Source organism: Siphateles boraxobius, unplaced genomic scaffold (assembly GCF_051911475.1).
Source record: "Siphateles boraxobius isolate OS27281-9 unplaced genomic scaffold, OSU_SipBor_1 66, whole genome shotgun sequence".
Classification (NCBI taxonomy): domain Eukaryota; kingdom Metazoa; phylum Chordata; class Actinopteri; order Cypriniformes; family Leuciscidae; genus Siphateles; species Siphateles boraxobius.
The window spans coordinates 7,296,266-7,315,679 of record NW_027509193.1 but is presented as its reverse complement, the minus strand read 5'-3'; the positions used below and the strand labels follow the sequence as shown (position 1 = coordinate 7,315,679).

The 19,414-nt window shown below is 37.2% G+C and overlaps 3 protein-coding genes across 4 annotated transcripts; 2 read left to right on the top strand and 1 right to left on the bottom strand.

Annotated features, from left to right (window-relative positions):
• Positions 1-27: 27 nt before the first annotated feature.
• Positions 28-4,746, bottom strand: hmox1a (heme oxygenase 1a). Its single transcript, XM_077211922.1, has 7 exons — positions 3,749-4,746; positions 3,628-3,670; positions 3,329-3,440; positions 2,111-2,326; positions 1,735-2,007; positions 614-662; positions 28-522 (listed from the first exon to the last, which is right to left on the bottom strand). Exons 2-7 carry the CDS (start codon positions 3,666-3,668, stop codon positions 398-400), a joined length of 816 nt encoding a protein of 271 aa, XP_077068037.1. The 5' UTR covers positions 3,669-3,670; positions 3,749-4,746; the 3' UTR covers positions 28-397.
• foxred2 (FAD-dependent oxidoreductase domain containing 2) lies at positions 4,729-13,372 on the top strand. 2 transcript variants are annotated; one of them, XM_077211908.1, is made up of 10 exons: positions 4,729-4,861; positions 5,263-5,482; positions 5,748-6,053; positions 7,852-8,103; positions 8,833-9,165; positions 9,240-9,406; positions 9,492-9,657; positions 11,601-11,827; positions 11,972-12,142; positions 12,788-13,372. In XM_077211908.1, the coding sequence occupies exons 2-10, from the start codon at positions 5,268-5,270 to the stop codon at positions 12,994-12,996; spliced, it is 2,046 nt and encodes a 681-aa protein (XP_077068023.1). In that variant the 5' UTR covers positions 4,729-4,861; positions 5,263-5,267; the 3' UTR covers positions 12,997-13,372. The 2 variants fall into 2 exon arrangements, with proteins under 2 accessions (XP_077068023.1, XP_077068024.1); XM_077211909.1 differs by having other exon boundaries at positions 5,215-5,482.
• A 525-nt stretch (positions 13,373-13,897) lies between these two features.
• Positions 13,898-19,403, top strand: ankrd54 (ankyrin repeat domain 54). The gene is made up of 8 exons (XM_077211921.1): positions 13,898-14,581; positions 15,389-15,436; positions 15,530-15,628; positions 16,552-16,623; positions 16,745-16,792; positions 16,901-17,025; positions 18,555-18,662; positions 19,053-19,403. The coding sequence occupies exons 1-8, from the start codon at positions 14,215-14,217 to the stop codon at positions 19,125-19,127; spliced, it is 942 nt and encodes a 313-aa protein (XP_077068036.1). The 5' UTR covers positions 13,898-14,214; the 3' UTR covers positions 19,128-19,403.
• The last annotated feature ends 11 nt before the right edge of the window (positions 19,404-19,414 follow it).

Below are 19,414 nucleotides of genomic sequence, written 5' to 3'. Positions count from 1 at the left end.
CTGGTCTCTTTCAGCAGAAAACACAAATCAGTATTGAAGTTCAATTTTATTGCGTTTTTCACCAGTACATACATTTTTTTTAAAAATCACATTGATGGACTGATAAAATCATTGAATGAACTAAATTTTTGGATGAAAGCATCTGCCAAATGTATAAATGTAAATTTACATTTTAAAATGTTAAATATTTTAAAGGAAAATTGTGCTGACATAACATAACCTCAAATCATTTGGGGAAAAAATTACTACAGTATTTGGATCACTTAAATGTACTTGATCTATTACATAGTGCATGTTTTATAATCTCCATGATTAGTGTTGGTTAAAGATCTTGGTTAGGTTTGACCTCGTCGTGGTATTAAGATGTTACACACAGACAAGTATAAAATGTCCTGAATCAAAAAGCATAAACTCCCATTCCAACAGTTGCCAGAGTGATTCCCACACCTAATGCAAACTGGAGCATCGGAGAGTTGGAGAAGGTTGTTGGACGTTTGGATGCTGCGTCATTTCCTTTTTCACCTAAACAAACAAAAAGCAAGATTGTATCAAAAACATTACCGTATACATGTGCTATTTCTACCTAATTTTTGACTTCTTTTTTGATACTCACTTGAAGCTTCCTCTGTGATGCTCAGCATTTTCTGAAGATCATCAAAAACCTGTTTGAAATGACAAATAAAAACATTGCATTAACTTTTAAAGTCGCGCCTCTTCTTTTTTCAACCTTATTTTCTCGGAAGAATGCCTAGACTTTTGAATTACTTTTGACTTTTGAATTACTTTTGGATCTATCTATTGTTCTATATCAATAATTATATCTATTGTTCTATCTCCATCTATCTATCCCTCGTTCTATCCATCTATCTATAATCCATCCATCGATTATTGTTCTACATCTATCGATTATCGTTCTATATCCATCCATCCATAGTAATATTTTTTAATGTTTTTCAAAAAAGTTAAATATTCTCACCAAGGCTGCATTAATTTGATCAAAAATACAATAAAAACTAATATTGTGAAATATTACATTTTAAAATAACTGTTTTCTAATTTAAAGGGGCATTCGGCAACTATTTCAGCTTAATAAAACCGTTTAGAAATCATTGGTTGGTTTAATAACCTGTTCTGGTGAGAATGGTGACTTTCCCTGCTCCCCCCAGCATTCCTAGTTGAAAAACCAACCTTGCAACATGAGGATTAACGTCCCGGTAAATTGGGAATAGGAAGTCTCGTGAGAAGCGAGAACGAGCGAGAAACACAAACTGCTTTATGGCATTTCGACATAAACACACTCAACGCCCTCAATGTGTATGATGTATTCCCACCTCGGTAGACACAGCTCCACACGATAAAGTTGACCAGCTCAGATAATAACAAATGCACATGAGCAGCGGTAGAAAGGGGGAGGAGGGTGCCGCAAGTGAGTTTCTTTCCACATTGTTGTGAAATATACGCCTCACAGCTGTAGGGGGAGCTCGTTGAGAAAACATGCGACAAAAGTGAAAATCAGCAAAGAAATAACTAGAGTTGCCGAATGCCCCTTTAATATATTTTTAAACGTAATTTATTCTTGTGACGGCAAAGCTAAATTTTCAGCTATAACAAATATCTTGCTTTTGATCAATCTAATGCATCCTTGCTGAATAAAAGTATTTATGTATTTTTTTAAATTTAACTGACCCCAAACTATATGCATATATAAATATAAAAGAAGATATCAGTGCTGACCTCAATGTTGAACTCGAAAGCTCTGGTGGCCTCATCCAGCACTTCCCGTCTCTGCTGTTCTGTTAACTCAATGCTGTTCATTCTGCTCCTGTACAGCTGCTTGAACCTGTTGGGGCTCGTCACTCCAGGAAACGAGAAGAATACAATTCCCTTGATGCCACTCAGTCCCAAGGATTTCTGGGTAATTTTGCCCAGCACTTGGCCTCCTGACAGGTCGCCGAGATAGCGTGTATAGGCATGTGCCACCAGAAGCTCCGGACTGTTCTTGCCAATCTAAAGGGAACAGAGAGTGCTGAGTTAGAATGAGAATCACTGGAAATGTGTAAAATTTCACATCCTCATGCATTCCACTTAAAGAGATGATTGACAGACTCGCCTCTCTCAGTCTCTGTGTGTATCTGTGTGTGGCGGCAGGCACTGTTATTCTCTTCCTCCAGTGGGGACCAAAGAAGTGCTCCAGGTCCAGCTCCAGAGACTCCAGTCTGGCCAGCTCCTGAGGGAAGTAGATGGGCTGAACGGATGGATGGTCCGCGTTCCTGTCCAGCTCTTCCTCTAGCGCTTGGTAGATCTCATACAGAGAACACAGCAGAAGCTGGAAACACATGGAGAGTAACTTGAAATTATTACACAGGACACAGATGAAGTTTGCTGTTAGTACACTCTTATAAGAAAAGGTTCTACAGAACCTTAAAGGGTTCTATCAGGCACTTCCTATATAGAACCTTTTAGAGGTTCTCATCATCGGATCATTTTATGGATTTAGTTTTAATTCATTTTTAATTGAAATTAAATTTACAAATTAAACCGCTCGTAAAAATACTATATTACTAAGAAAAATGTTAAACATGAAAGTATTGAGACTTTCATAAAAGTCTTAATGACTTTTTTATGACTTTTTGTCATAAAGCGTTCTTTAAAATTAAGTCAAGAACCATAGTGTTCTATAAAACCCCACTTAACCTTACGAAAAATGTACTGACTTCTTGTTGAAGTTTCTTAGACTTCTTGACACTATTTATTATTATTACTGATAATGTGATCTGATGATATCTGTTTGATAACTTTTTGCAAACAATATGTAGCATAATTCATACATTTGCACATTATCTGTAAATTAACATGCGGCTAAGTGGGGTTTTTTTCCCAGTAAAGTAGCCTATAGGAAGTAAAAATGACATTTTTGACTGATAAATCAATTATCAAAATAGTTGTTAGTTACAGTAGGCACAGCAGATTGTATTACCATGTTACTTTGATATAAACCATAGAGTTGAATGATTACTAAATTCATGTTCCGTGGAATTTATATAGTAATCTAAAGTATTTACTGTTTTATTATGGTACATGTCTGAAAAAACATACTGCTATGTTGCATGCCCCCTGAAACCTCAGCACTTTTGGTTGGTTATAATGTAAGCTTTTAGAATGTTTTGAAATACAATTCCTCATATTTTCCTAAAAAACATTTATTTTAAACCCCTTTATTTTTTCAATTTATAATAGGCAAGTTCATCTATTTGTTTACATTTTATAGTCCCCATTGTTTGTTTGCATCCTGATTGGAAATATATGATATTTGTGCAGCTATATTTACCTTGTACTGTGTTTGCGTGATCTGTCCTCTCTGGTAGTTGAGCATCAGTTGTGTGTTCTCAGCTCGGACGTGACTGTCTTTGGTGGCAGCTTTTATCTGCTCAGACAGATCACTGCAAATAACACATGGCACACTCACTCACTGATTTACACTTATGCTTTAAAGAATCACTGACTGTAACAATATCCATTACATCTGCAATTTCTGTAGCTTCAAATTTTGGTATGATTTACTTAAGGCTTAAATGCTGGTCTCATTAATAATCACTTTGAAATTAATGTGGTTAGACATTTTTTTACCTGTCAGTGCCATTTCTCGGTTTGCTTTTCATGGAATCCATACCTAAAAAACAACATATATTTGTTATCAAATGTCCCAATGTCCACTGTAACATATTTACATAAAGTTGTGCCATCTTACTTGCGATGTCGATGTCCCTTGTGTGTTTGTTGCTGTGTCTCTCGTTCTTCACAGTCAGTGTTCATAGAGGCTATGATCTCCCTAACTGCGCCACTTCATTTTTATACGATTTCCTTTCGATCTGAGTCACTAGATTTAATGAAAAGGGAAGTGAAAATGTCGAGGTAGTTCCCCATGCTTTCACTAACCATGACTGGAGTGTTTTTTCGACTGAGAAATCTCAATGGTTTCTCATGACAAAGTCACATGAGGCCAATAAGTTGTTTCAGCAAAAAATGTTTATATGGGTTATAAAGTTAGAAAGTGTGTTGCAAAGTTTGTTATTAAGAGTAATAAATTTTTTTAAAAATATATTATGGGGCATTTTATAGCTGACGATGATTTCCTGACTGAACCGTTTCTTTGTTGGCGTGTTTCTAAACATGACACAGCAAAATCTCAGAACCATGACAGTGTAGTTTAATGCAATAATTTACTTAATTTTTTTTAAACGATTTCAAAATAAATCTTGATTTCAGTTGATTAAATATACATATTTTAGTAAAAAAATCATAATTTAAAATATTTAAGGTTGCCCTAATTTAATTTTCTCTCTTTTATACTCTCACTTGTTCGTTTAATTTATCTGCCAACAATGTCCAACAACACATGCATGCAATCTTTGCTAAGCAAATACACGCAATTAAATAATAAAGAAATTCTAGGTCTGAGAAAAGGGTAAAACAATAAAAGCGAAACATCTGGAAAGCATTTGAAAATAGAAAAAATAAAGGATGAATGCATAATAACAGTTTGGATGTAACTTTCAAAAAAAGATAGTCAACTTTTTTTTAGTTTTAATTAAAAATCGCAGGAAATAAAAACAAAACACTTTTATGCCATAAGAATTGACAGAACCAGCTTTTAAGTGTGCATGAACTTTAGTCACGCCCCTCTGGTCTCTCATTGGTTAGACGTCCATCCATTTCGTGACGTCTAATGCACGCTCTGTCTTCTGTCTGTGGAAGATGTTATGAAATCCGTGCAATCGCAAAGATGTAATTTACGAAATTCCTGCCTTTTATTTCCATAATTTCTGTTACTAAAGGATCACAGGAGCAGCTAGATTTGACGGTACGTTGATTTAATGCCAAAATATTTACACTATACTGTGTTTTTCGCTTTTACATGTGTTGGATGTTGCCGCCGCATCCCCAGTATTGGATCAGTAAAGATGTACCTATTTAAAAAAAAGTATTATATAATGTCTATTATTTTATAGTTTGTATTTCTATTCTCAATTACTGTGTTTACCTTTATTCTTAGTTATGTATTTATTGTGTATGCTTTATTAAATGATGTAGTTATAGTTAAAAGCTTATGATTCTCGGCATGTATCCATCTGCAGTTAATTTTAGTTTTAATAAAATAGAACAAATGCATGATTAATTATCAGTAATAATTTAAAGTTGAACCTTTAATTACAGGTAGAGCGCCTGGCTCTAATAAACAGCTGTTTTTATGTCCATCCCAAGGCCTCATGAGTGTGATTCAGCATCTCTCCAGGCTCCTGTGTGTCCTGTCCTTGGCCACTTCTGGTTCTGCTCTTCATGGCCCTAACAACACCGTGAGCCATGAGTACTGTGTGCTGGGAGCTGGTCCTGCAGGGCTCCAGATGGGCTACTTTCTGTCCCGGAGCCAGAGAGATTACATCATTCTAGAGAGAAACACAGGACCTGGAAGCTTCTTTAACATGTACGTGAAAATCTGAATGACAAAGGATGTTTTCTTAAACTGGGCTACAGCAATTTTAACTAGGAATGTAAATTAAATTATCGCAAAATACTGCAGTAAAAAGGGAACATAATTGAGTAAAACATATACATTTATGGTGGTTTTAATTATATCTAATGTAATAATGCAATATAACTCATTTGCCTTCAGAATCTTAACATTTAGGTTGAAAACTTTCTTTCTTGAATCTGAACCATTGTTTTTTTTTTTTCTGTATTCCTTTCAGATATCCTCGGCACAGAAAGCTCATCAGCATTAATAAAATATACACTGGGAGGCGGAACAAGGAATTCAACTTGCGTCATGATTGGAACTCCCTGTTGAGTGACAGGCCCGACCTCCTGTTTCAACGAATAAGCCGGGAGCTTTACCCCAATGCTGATGACTTCCCACGTTACCTCTCAATGTTTGAGAAAGAGCTGGGGCTGAAAGTTAAATATGGAGCTGATATAGGGAAAATTAAAGCATCAGAATTTAACGGAAACCGAGGCTACATCCTGTCCGATCAGAATGGTGTCAATTATCAGTGCAGGTATCGTAACTACATTAATCACAAATTTAATACCTGCCAGATTTTTAAAAGATGCTGCAGAATATATTTCTCCATATCTCACTCTCAATCACGTCAGGTAGAGTTCCAAAAGATCTGAAGCTTGCTAGGGTTGTGCCGCTTTATAAAAAAGGGAGCAAATTAGAAGAGGGCAATTGTAGACCAGTTTCGATTTTGTATCAAAAGTTGTATCAAAAGTCTTTGAGAAAATAATTCAAGAGCAAATAAAAATTCACTTTAGTAATTCTGATTTGTTTTATGAATTGCAATCTGGTTTTAGAACATCTTATTCTACGGATTCCTGTTTATCATATATGACAGACTATTTAAGAAGAGAGATCGATTTGGGTAAACTCTGTGTCTTGGTATTGTTAGACATCCAGAAAGCATTTGACACCGTTGAACATCAGATTTTGCTGATTAAACTAAAAGCACTAGGTTTTAACAGTATGGCATGTGAATGGATTAGATCAAACTTGACTGAGAGGCATCAAAGAGTTGATATTAACAGCACTCTGTCTGAGGCTAGAGTAATAACATGTGGTGTGCCACAGGGTAGCGTCCTGGGTCCATTGTTGTTTCTCTTGTATATAAATGATATGAAATCTGTTTGCAACTGTAAACTCTTTCTCTACGCGGATGTTTCAGCCTTGGTGTTCTCTCATAAGGACATAAAAGTTATTGAGAACCATTTGAGTGATGAGTTAAAGAACATAAGAAATGGCTGATAGAGAACAAACTGTCTTTGCATCTAGGGAAAACCGAATCTATTCTATTTGGTTCAAAAATAAGGATGAGTAGGACTCCTGAGCTCAGAATTTATGTGGGTGATACCCAGATCGAAGTTAAAAACTGTGTTAAATATTTAGGTTGTGATTTAGATAGTTCTTTGAGTGGAGAAAGTATGGGTCAAAAGGTTATCACTAAAGTGAACCAAAGAATTAAATTTCTGGCACGAAAGGCACATTTTTTAAAATAAAGAAACTCTAAAAATGTTAGCAAATGCTTTAATTCAGCCACACTTTGATTATGCCTGTACTACATGGTACAGTAGCACCCCCAAGAGGATAAAAGTTCAACTTCAAACAGCACAGAATAAATTAGTTAGGTTGATTTTACATCTTAATTAAAGGAACCATGTCGGCTTCTCTGAACTTAGGAATTTAAAATGGCTGACAGTCGAAAATAGGGTGAGACAGTTGAAACTGAGGTTCACACGAAAGATTTTGAATAGGAATGAGCCAAGGTATTTTAAAGTTTATTTTAAGCTTATTAGGAACTCTCATAGCTACTCAACTAGAGGCAGTGCCACAGACATAGTACCTTGTAGGTTTAAGAGCTGTTCTGGGAAAAACACCTTTTTGTACTTGGCAGCAATAGAATGGAATAAACTCTACTAATTTGATTTAGTTTTTATGTAGTCTTACTCTTAAGGAATATTTATTATTGTAGTGTATGTATTTGTTTTGTATTTGGATGTGGTTGAGTATACAAGGTACTTTTTAGTCATCTGTAGCTTGTCTGGCCATCTTTAGCAGACTACAACGGGGACCACAACGGAAATAAGTTTGTAACTTTCTTGTGATATCCTCGACAGTTCTGATAAATGTATAATGTTACTGTGATGCCATCTTGGTATGCATTTATTTTTGTTACTGTCTAATAAATTCAAATTAAATCAAATCAAATTAATTTATTTTTATTTAATAATATTTTCAAGTTCTCTCTGTAATGCTTTCAGAAAATATTATATCATTTAATATTTTTTTGGTCTCTATAGTGTCCTGTTGGTGTCTACAGGCCTTTGGGTTCCTCAGCAGGTGGATTTTCTTGGCTCTGACCTGGTGGAGGGTTATGAGTCTATTCCCACTGATCCCGAGGAGTTTAAAGAACAAGCTGTGTTAATCCTCGGCAAAGGAAACTCCGCCTTTGAGACAGCCCAAAGCATCTTGGGAAGAGCGAGCCGGATTCACTTGTATAGTCCCAGCCCAGTACGTCTCGCATGGCAGACACACTACGTTGGGGACCTCAGGTATTTAATCCGCTCTGTCCAACTTTTTGCAAAATGCATTAAATGAATGTTTTCAAGTCTGCAACCACAAATTCACAAGTGATTTATCCAGGTAGGATTAATGTTTCCATCCTATTCTTCTCAACCAATCACAGCACTTAACCTATCCGTGACTCTTCCACTAAAATCAGAGGGCACTGATTGGATGATTACAATCAGTTTTGCCAAGTCCCGTGGAATTGGGCTACTTATAAGTTGCTTCCGTGGTTTTTTTTTTTTTTTTTTACTCGTTGGTTAATCCCCCCACTCCACCCCACCCCGGACATACAAAAATGGCTGAGAATTCAGCCCCTAATGATTTTTGCTATTTTTTGATTGGCCACAAACCTGCCAACCCTGATTACAATGTTGTTCCAGGATCAACAAAAGATGTTAATCCAGGAACATGCCATACTTGGCTCATGTTTAGCCAACATGTCTTTTCTCCCCTCATGAATGTGTGTTCATAGGACAATTACGACTTTATTCCTATTTGCTTCTAAATCAAAATGTTCTCTCACCTTGCCACATCGAGTTACATGGAAAACACAAACAAATGCAAAATCTGAGGTGAAATTAGATGATTTTGTTTTCTGCTCCAGATATACACTTTTCAAAACAATGTTTTATTTTTAAAATGTAACATTCACATGACAGTAATTTGAACATAGTCTTTGTAAAACTTGTGACTTTAACATTTCTGTTTTTTAGGGCAGTAAATAACGAGCTATTAGACACGTACCAGTTGAAATCTCTTGATGGTCTAGTAGAGGGAAGACTGGAGGATATCGCCATTGTCCGTCGAGGAAAAGATGGTGGGAAAAGAAGAACAGCAAAGAAAAGAAGTCGAACATCGGTGGTGGGAAAGGAGCCGCTGTATTTAACTCTTACTGAACTGCTTGATGACCAGAATGGCAAGAACACTTCAGAGGTCACCGGTCAAAATCTGCCTGGTTACCACACTGACAACTTCTCCCTCAGACAGCCATACGACCGAGTGATCCGCTGCCTGGGCTTCCGTTTTAACTTCTCCATTTTTGATGGGTAAGATTTGAACAATTACGTTAATGAATGTGAATTATTTTCAGATTGACAAAGTATTTTCATGATTTATCCAGATCTGCGCGGCCGCCCCAAAGCAGCGGTGCCCGAGGCCGCTTGCCAGGAGTAACAGCGTGGTATGAAGGCAGAGGGACGCCCAACATGTTTGTCCTGGGTACGGCAGCCCACTCCAGAGATTATCGATCGTCCGCTGGTGGATTTGTTCATGGGTTCCGCTACACTGGTAAGCATTACACCTCACTTAAGCATAACATTTCACGTGATGAGAAAGTAGGTCATATTAAAGTTTCTCGGTTTTGCTACTACAGTGCGTGCTGTTCATAAAATCCTGGAGCAACGTTACCATAACATTGCCTGGCCTGCTACAACATTACCCATCAGTCAGCTGCAGTCTTGGATTCTTAAGAGGGTGAATGAAGCCTCTGGTCCATACCAAATGTTTGCGGTTCTTGGGGACATTATTTTACTGCGAGGGTAAGAGATGTTTCAAGAGACAATATGTCGTATCTGGGTGTCAATCATTCAGCGGATGAAATACTCAATAAACACTTGTTGAAAATGTTTTAATTGTTTTGGATTTTAGATTTTTTTTTAAATGTTTTTAACAAGGCTGCATTTATTTGATCAAAAATATCAGTAATATTGTGAAATATTATTACAATTTAAAATAGCTGTTTTCTATGGTAATATATTTTAAAATGTAATTTATTCCTGTGATGTAAAAGCTGAATTTTCAGCAACATTACTCCAGTCTTCAGTGTCACATGATCCTTCAGAAATCATTCCATGATCAATGTTGAAAAACAGTTGTGCTGCTTCATTTTTTTTTGGGAAACCATGATAAAAAAAAATGTCAGGAATATTTAATAAATAGACATTTCTGTCACTTTTGATCAATTTAATGCGTCTTCCTGAATAAAAGTATTATTTTCCAAACCCAAACTTTGAACAGTAGTTTAAGTCTTTCTAAACGTCCAGTGGACACAAAACTCAAGGATTGTCAAAACTATCCTTGATTACATATTGAAGGGACTGTAATTGTATATCAAACGAAATATGGCTCCTCTGAATCCTCCTTCCCTCTTGCCAAGAGGAGTCCCTCTTGACTCTCAACGAAGGCGGTCGCATTTTCTCTCCCTCTCCCTCCCCTTACCTCTTCTGCTTTGCTTCTCTCGTCACGTCTAGTCTACTGTCTAGTACTTTGAGAGACTCTCGCCGCACTGCTCTTCAAAACCAAGAAATTATGGATTTGATCAACTGGTCTCTCAACGCGATTGACACCATCTTCTCGACGAGAAGCTTGGGTTCGGGGGAACCTGACATACCTGCCGGGACGTTCGCAGCTGGCTACAGGATGGACGCGTGGGAGAAGTGGCGGGTCGTGTGTCTGGCGGCTCTTTCCGTGGAGGACGTTGAAGATATCTACCTATTCGGAACCATGATAACAGGTCTTCTGCTGATTGGATTAGGCATTGCCCTGGTTTATCGAGGAATTAAGAAGATGGTGACAGCTGTCCAAAGCCCCACAAGGCTGCCCGTCATGATTGAAGCGGTGGGCAGAGCTGTCAGCACTCAGACTGTGACTATGAACCACTATATGGATAACATCATGGAGAAGCTCACAGCTTTGCAAAGGCAAATGGATCGTTTCAGAGATGAAAATGGACCAGGAGAATAGCCTGTGTAAATTGAATGCGGCTACTCTCCCGAAGACCAAACAATCCCAATCTTATCTGTTTCGGCACCCCCCTACCAGCACTGGCCTTGGACAAGGCCGCTGTTGGAACAACAACTCTCCCGGATGAGCACTGCAGTGAGACACTCTTGCGTTCCTTCCCTGACTCCCCAGACACCTGGTGATTGTTGACTTTGTATGGACCTGATCAAGGTTGTCTCCATGGCGACTTGCTGTGTATCGCTATGACAATCCTGCGGACTGAGGCATCTAGATTATGGTGCTGGCTTAGCGACTCTCTCCAGGTCTACACACACATGAACTTACATATACACAAATATGCAATCCTCCCCACATCCCATCCCCCGCCTTCGCCGCTGCTTCGTACCCCCAGTCTGACAGGCGGGTCTGTGACCAGCGCCATAATGGCTGCAGGACCGGACGACTGCTTGCCTGGGCTGGACTAACTCCATCCCCCACTCCCCAAACGTGTTGCAATGTCTTGTTCATGTTGTAGATTGTACTGTTTATGTGCGAATGTTGCTGAGGTGTTTTTAAATGTTCCCAGAGCATAGTATGGGGGTCGCCTTTTTTTCTCCTGACCTCTCCTCATGTCATGCTGTATTTTTCTCAAAATTGGCGCTGATTATAGCAGCCATGGTAGCATCTTGTTACCGAAGCACATTCCTTGTGTGTGAAAGCACTACTTGGCAAGTGATTCTGATTCTGATTCCTTCCACAGGTCTTACTGTGAATATCTGGAGGAGTTTCCCCTGCAGGCTCTGCCCCAGCTGTCTGCTCTATCTGGTCGGCCTCTCTCAGATCATGGTCTTCTGGTCTTGGTCATGCAGTATGGACTGAACCGGACTGATACGCTAGGGCCCGGTCGGGCTGAGTCAGAATGGACCAAAGCCTGGAGGTCCAACTTCCTCCATCCCGTCCTGTACTACTACAAAACACTACCTACAGGTGAAGAGCTTCTATAACATGTTTTGTTGATCTCTCACATTGTATGAGATTGTAGTGTTTTTGAGAATATATTTTGGACTTTCTGTTGATGTCCCTAAACCATGTACTGGAATATTAAAAGAAGTGTGCTTTATGTTTCTATAGAGAAAGATATGAGACAGCGTCCAGTTGGTTGGCCACTACCGCGACCTGGGGCCGTTCATCACATGGTCGAGGACTTCCTGACTGAATGGGACCAGCCCATATCACACAGTCAACCTCTCAGACGCTTCCTCGAGCACTGCCTCCAAACTGACCTCAGGGCCTTTTATGCTGGTCAGTACGTACTGTACACAAATGTCAGACATTTGAGTGCCAATAAAATTCATTGAATGTACACATTCTGGATATTTTACAATACAAAAGTTTGTATTTGCTTGTTCAAAGAATGTTATATTCTGAGTAAAAAATAAGGTTAAGAGAAAGCTGTACTAACATTACCATAACCTCTAATCACGACAAGAAAACTGGACATTTTAACGTTTTAGGAACATTGCAACTCACTGTTCCCGTGACGTTTTTAGAACACGCATCTGTTAGCTGGTCTTACATCACTGTTCAAAAGTTTGGGGTCAGTAAAGTTTTTTTTTTTTTTTTTAAAGAAATACATGTTTTTATTCGGCATGTGACTGAAGTCTGGAGTAATGGCTGCTGAAAATTCAAGTTAACATCACAGGAATAAATTAATATAAATTAATAAATTAGAAAACAGTTATTTTAAATTGTAATATTATTTCACAATATTACAGTTTTTACTGTATTTTTTGATCAAATAAATGCAGCCTTGCACTTTCAGAACATTAAAAAATAACTTACCCCAAATTTTCGAATAGAAGTGTATATGCCAGTAAAAAAACATTTGCAACTGTTCTTGCAAGACTTAATCATTTATTATGTGCTTCTATGTGTCTTTTCCCTCAGAATCCTGTTTCCTTCTGTCCCTCACCAGTCGTACCCCACCCCTCTTTTGTCGCCAAGGTTACTTAAGAAAGCAGGGCATTGTGGGAAACAGCCACCTATGGAAACATGCCCGTGAGGCTGGACTCATGGCAGATCATCAGGGAGATGTTCCTGAAAACCTGAAACATGCTGCCGCTGCAGTCGTTTCAACAATGAACTTTGACCTTTGAGGGGCATTAATGGTACCAAAGACTGAATCTGTTCTGCTTTTAAAATCTGTTCATCTACCTCCCACTTCTCATGGAATCTACTTACATTTTCATAAAAATAAAAAAAACACACTTCCAGCGTGCTCTGACTATAATCAAACATACGGTTAAATGACAATAAAATAATGAGTATTACCTTGCCGTAGTTTTTATAAGCCAAAGTTTAGCTTTATTTACTGTTTAATGGTGTTGGGTTTGGTGTTGCAGTATGATGTATAACTTAATTTTTTATACTACTGTTAGAGTTTTATAAAGTATTTTCATGTGTTGACATGCATGTACTTATATATTTATAACTACAATAAAGACATCCCATCTAAATAATTAATTTCAGAAAGGTGTGAGTTTGTGCTTACCTTAGTATTACAGCTAAATTATAGAATATATAATAAAAATAAACATTGCATTGTATAATAAAAAATAAAACAAGTTTAGAAAAGCGTTATTGTAGTCATTTTTTTTCTTAAAAAGACTATTAGAAAATTAATTTTCAAAATATAAAACATTGGTTCTGAAATAAAACCTAATATTAGTAAATATGTAATAAGAAAAAAATCCCACATTTTCTGCCGATTGTTCCATGAATGTAGGATGCTGTTAGATTAGAGCTAAGCATGTAAAATTCCTGATTTTGCTCCAGTTTAAATATTTTACGTTCAACATTTAATTATTTAAATATGTATTACTTATTATTTTAAGGCATTTGAGGCTATTGAATTCAAAACCCTATTCTTTGTTTTTATAAAATATAATAAGTGGGAAATCACCTTTTATGGAAATCAAGTCCGTATTCATTACGCTACCACCATACGTTCTCTGAACAGACGAGTTCCTTAACAACATCGATGCTGATTGGCTATCTAGGTCACGATAAACAGACTAAGCAATGCGGGCGTGTTTTACTAAAAAAACAAACGCAAAACATTGAAACTGCGCCATTTTGGCTCAATTGGGCTCATAGTTCACTGCTTTTTAGAACACGGAACGATTCATATTCGACTACAATATTGAATCGCAATGAACGCAAAAGTAGCTCTGTTTCTTTATTTAAAAACCTCGCTTGAAATGCAGTCTTGAAGAATAGCGCTTGTGCGACAATGTTGCGTTAGATTTGTGCAACAGATACAGTTACATTCTGTTGGTACATGCTGACATTAGTCGAGTAAAGGCCTTTTTGATATGGACGTGTCGAGCCCACTTGTTGCCGTTGCCTCGGACGGCGAGCGGTCCAGTTCGGAGGGCGAGCACACGGTAGCGAACGGGCCTGCGGTGAGAGACCCCGAGAGAAGCGAGGGTGAGACGCCGATGGAGGCTGCTGCAGGTGCGGTCGGGTTCAGTATCTCGCGTCTGGACACGCTGAGCGCACTGAGATTCAACCGAACCCGACCGTCCGCGGACACGGAGCTCCGGTATCTGCACCTGCTATGGAAGCCCGGTGAACTGCTACAGGCGGGACGGAGTTCACCGGGCAAGATCACATCGAACCGAGTGAGGCGGCTTGGAAGAGCCCGGAGGAACATGGGGCCCATTGGAAAAGACCTGTATGGTGTGTGTGCATGAACGGAAATGTCACAAAAACACATTACAATTGTTACATCTTATCTGCTAATAAAGATATATTTTTTTCTTGGTGCTTTATATGTATAGCCTACTATGTAAATGTTGGTTAATTATGAGACAATTTGTTTTTTTGTACCACAAATAGGTAACAGGAAGGAACAGGAATGCTCATCAAGGCTGCATTAAAAAATACAGAAAAACTTCAGAATATTGTGAAATATTTGTTACTATTTAAAATGATGGTTTTCTGTTTTAATATACTTTAAAATATAATTCAATTCTGTGATGCAAAGCTGAATTTTCAGAATCCGTACTCCAGTTTATTCTAATATGCCGATTTGATTCTCAATGTTGGAAACCGTTTTAGCTGCTTAATATATATTTTTTATAACCTGCAATTACTTTTTTTCATGATTCTTTGATGAATAAAAACTTAAAAAAGAACAGAATTTATTTTAAAAAGAAATACAGACTTGGTGAGCATAAGAAACCTCTTTTAAAAACATTAAAAATAGTAATGCTTCCAAACGTTTGACCGGTACTGTATGTGTGTGTGTGTGTATATATATATAAAAAAAAAATATATATAAGCCGTTTTATTTTCTGTGATGTTTGTATTTTTCCATGTGTAATTAGCTAATTATATATGTTAACTCTATTATAATTCAGTGTTTAAAATCCTCATTTGTGTGATTTTTGTGAACGTCTTAACAGATCGTTTTTATTATTATATTCAGTTGTCTTAACCACGATCTGTTCTGTTAACCAATTCTGTATCGTTTTCCCCTTCAAGCTGCGAAGAGGCTCAGAGAAGCTGCCAACTCCAATGATATTGACACGGGTGAGAATAATCAGCGTGACAGTAGTGGACACACTTGATGCTAAGATTTGATCTACAGTGAAATTAAAGTATGTTCCCTTTTTTCCCTTCTAGTTCGCAGATTGCTGGAAGATGATACTGATCCTTGTGCTGCTGATGACAAGGGCAGGACGGCCTTACACTTCTCTTCCTGCAATGGCAACGAGAGTATTGGTAAGATCAGACAAAACTGATTGATATTAAAGGGATAGTTCACCCAAAAATTAAAATTATGTCATCTTTACTCACCTGGCCTCATGTCGTTCCAAACCCGTAAGACTTTCCGTCATCTTCGAAACACAAATGAAGATCTTTTTGATGAAATCTGAGAGTTTTCTGTCTCTCCATAGAGAAGCTAGCCTCCCTTGGTATATTAACCAATTCTCGCAGAGACGTAAATTACCTGATATTAGTTTAAACTGGTAATGTACCAAATACCTTGATTATGGAGAGTAGAGATAATGAATATTTGATCGCAAACAAATTTACCAGGATAACGTTCGAACAGCAGTTACAAATTAAAACATTTAGGTTTGTCCTTCAAGTAATAAGCTAGGTGAGTAAAATTATATTTATATTGTCTTGTTGTATGTGTCATTTTCTTTAAATGCTCGGTCTAAAAGTGAACAAAAAAGCCATTTTAAAGCAGTTAAGCAAAAAAAAAGAAAAAGAAAAAAAAAGCGCTGCAAAGCACAAGGTCCGTTTCAAAAGGAGTCATTCTTTATATTTGTAACTGTTTATGAACTCCCTGAAACGGCTCGATTGCAGTCTTGATTTTTCTTCCGGGAACGAACATGTCACAATATTCCTCATTTAAGTAATTCCCAAGGTGTAAACCAAGGCATAGGCTCACTGTAATGGTGAGGGGTGTGGCATTTCTGAAAGACGCTCAAAGCAGTTGACCTATCACAACACTCTGGTCCAGCTGACCAATCAGAGCACATTGGAAAGAGAGGTGACGTATAGAATGTGGATGGAAGCTGAAAACCTATTCTAATGGACCCCTAAAACAAATTTAAGACTTTGTAAAAGATCATAATTGGTCCTCTTTAAACATTTTCCATTTTCTCTTTCCATCTCCACTTTTAACAATGTAGTTCAGTTGTTGCTGAGTAATGGTGCTGACCCAAACCAGAGAGACAGCCTGGGAAACACACCACTGCATCTAGGTAAGAATGTGCATTTGCAAATTTGTTTGGTCACACATTTATTTGCATCATTATGTATAATTAAATCTATATTCAAAGCTGTAAGATATAAGGTTACTGTGACTTAAATTGCCTTTTACAGCTGCCTGCACCAACCATGTGCCTGTCATCACTACCTTACTGCGAGGAGGTACGATTATTACGGAAAAACAAATGGATCTAAATCGTATTCATTCGAGATCTTTCTGATGTCTCTTAACAAGTTCTTAATAAATTTACATTATGAACGTTCCCTCAGGTGCCCGTGTTGATGCTCTGGACCGTGCTGGAAGGACTCCTCTTCATCTTGCCCGTTCAAAGCTCAACATCTTACAAGAGGGAGACTCCCGTAGTCTAGAAACCCTCAGAGGAGAGGTCACACAGGTCTGATATACTTAATGCTAGGGCTGGGTATTGACACAAATGTTACGATTCAGTGCGATTTCAATTCACAAGCTTGCGATTCGATTTATTTAAATATACATCGGGAACATTACATGGCAAATCTTCTCTCAACTAATGCGGTAAACTACACAGTCAGTTGGCACATTTATAATTTTAAAAGTTAAAATTATTATTGTTTACAAACCTGTAAATTACACATTTTTATAATAACATTTAAAATGACAAAATGTTTGTAAAAAAGTGTTATAATAATAATTCTTATTATTACTAAAAACAAAAGTTCAATCAAAATATAATAAGAAATATTACTATTGTAATATTTCACTGAAATATTAAAAAAACATGTATCTAATGAAAATAATCTAGTTTTATTTTACATCACAACTGTAACGTTTCAAAACTAATATTCATGGCTGTGTTAAATTTGTTAATTTTGAAGCATTTACGGGGAACCGAACCGCTCTGAGACACTGAAAACACTCAGAAACACTCAGCCCTAGTGCCGCTCCTACACCTCTGTCGAAATCATTTTCCAAATGCATGATTCAATAACTAAACTAAAGAATGATAAATATAGTTGACCCAAAAAGGCTTATGTAAACTTACGTAATTACATAGATAATTATCTAATTGTACTAACTTTAGACTAATGGCCATTGCTTTTAAAGCGCTTGACAGAACTCACAGGACAGCTTGCATGATTGAACAGGAATGTGTTTTTCTTAGACATTAAACGACGCACAATAACTTTTTGATTATAGATGTATACTGACACAAACTGAAAATTACATTTCATCATGGGGTGTTTCTAACGAAACACAGTTGACTAATATTGAACCTGGAGATCTGGATTTGAGCGTTGTTGTTTTATGAATGTATTGGTTTGTCAAGGCTAATATGCATTTTTGTGACATTTTAAATTCTTACGTTACCTTACCTTCATTCTTGGCACATTTTCTTTCTTTTTTTCTGCACCAAGACGCATGTCATTTATATGTAAAACAATTATTAATTTAATATAAATCATTAAGTATTAGAAAAAAGAAATTTCCACTTGACTTCGCCGCATTTATATTTGCATGTTATAAAAAAATCTTTACATTATAAAGTGATATGCATCTTAAAGAATCTTTGAGAGCAAGGGGCCCCCTGGTGGTTCGGGGGCCCGACGCACCTTGCATAATTTGCTACACAGCACATATATTTAAAACAAAATCACATTTGATTATGGTACTAAGCCAAATTGCGATTTCGGTTTAATTTTGATTCTTCTTGAAGTCTTACGGTCTACTATGATTGTCGCTTTGGGTAGCTTCTGCTGAATGCATAAATGTAATTGTAATGACTACATGGCAAACATAATGTTAATTAATATTAATGAGCCAGACTAAGGTTTCTAATTTGTACATAATATAATTGTATATTATATACTAGGCTCCTTTTGTGCTGTACATGCTTGTATATGTGCTGTATTGAAAGATGAACCAATGATCTCTGAATATGTCTAGATCATTCAAATGCTGCGTGAATATCTGAATATAATGGGACAGAGTGAGGAGAGAGAGAAACTAGAGCACATCTCAAACCAACTGCAGAACACCCGCACCAGAAAGCAGGTACAGCTCACACACATCTAAGATCAAGCTGTAGAGCGCATGCAAGTCAGCGGCTCAATTCTGAGGGTTCTAATTCAGGGAAACGGATTAAATAATAAATATGAACCCTTATAAAGGAACGCATTGATAATTACATTCTGGTCTATATCGATATGTCGAGCCTGATCATTATTTTCATGTTCTGGCCGATAACCGACAAATTGGTGATCTAATTTGTAAAAAAGGGGGAAAAAATAATAATATTGTTATGAAACATTACATTTAAAAAAAAATCAAAAACCAATAAGGTGCTGATATATTGTGCATCTGCTGAATCCTTTTAAGTACCATTCTCTGTCTTTGATATCATTGTATTTTTGGGACGTTGTAATTCTTTCATGTGATCCACAGGTGGACGAGGTGACGGACCTACTGGCCAGCTTCACGTCTCTCAGTATTCAGATGCAGAATATAGGAGACAGGTAGAGATGGATGGAAGAAAAGATATTAGAGGATGAGACAACTGTGGCTTTTGTTTAGAAAATAGGAGAAACTATTTATATATGATGACATGCCTACATGTATAACACAACTGTGTAATTCCAGTTATTTAAATTCAATTATGACTGAGAACATGATGAATTGCCTTTTATTTTTGTTCCTGGAACAATTCCTTTCTGATATGCCTTTATGGTAGCTTATTGTGTCACTGTTTACTGTATATCTATTTGAAAGACAGCCAAATAAATTACATAATGTTAAGAGTGTATGTG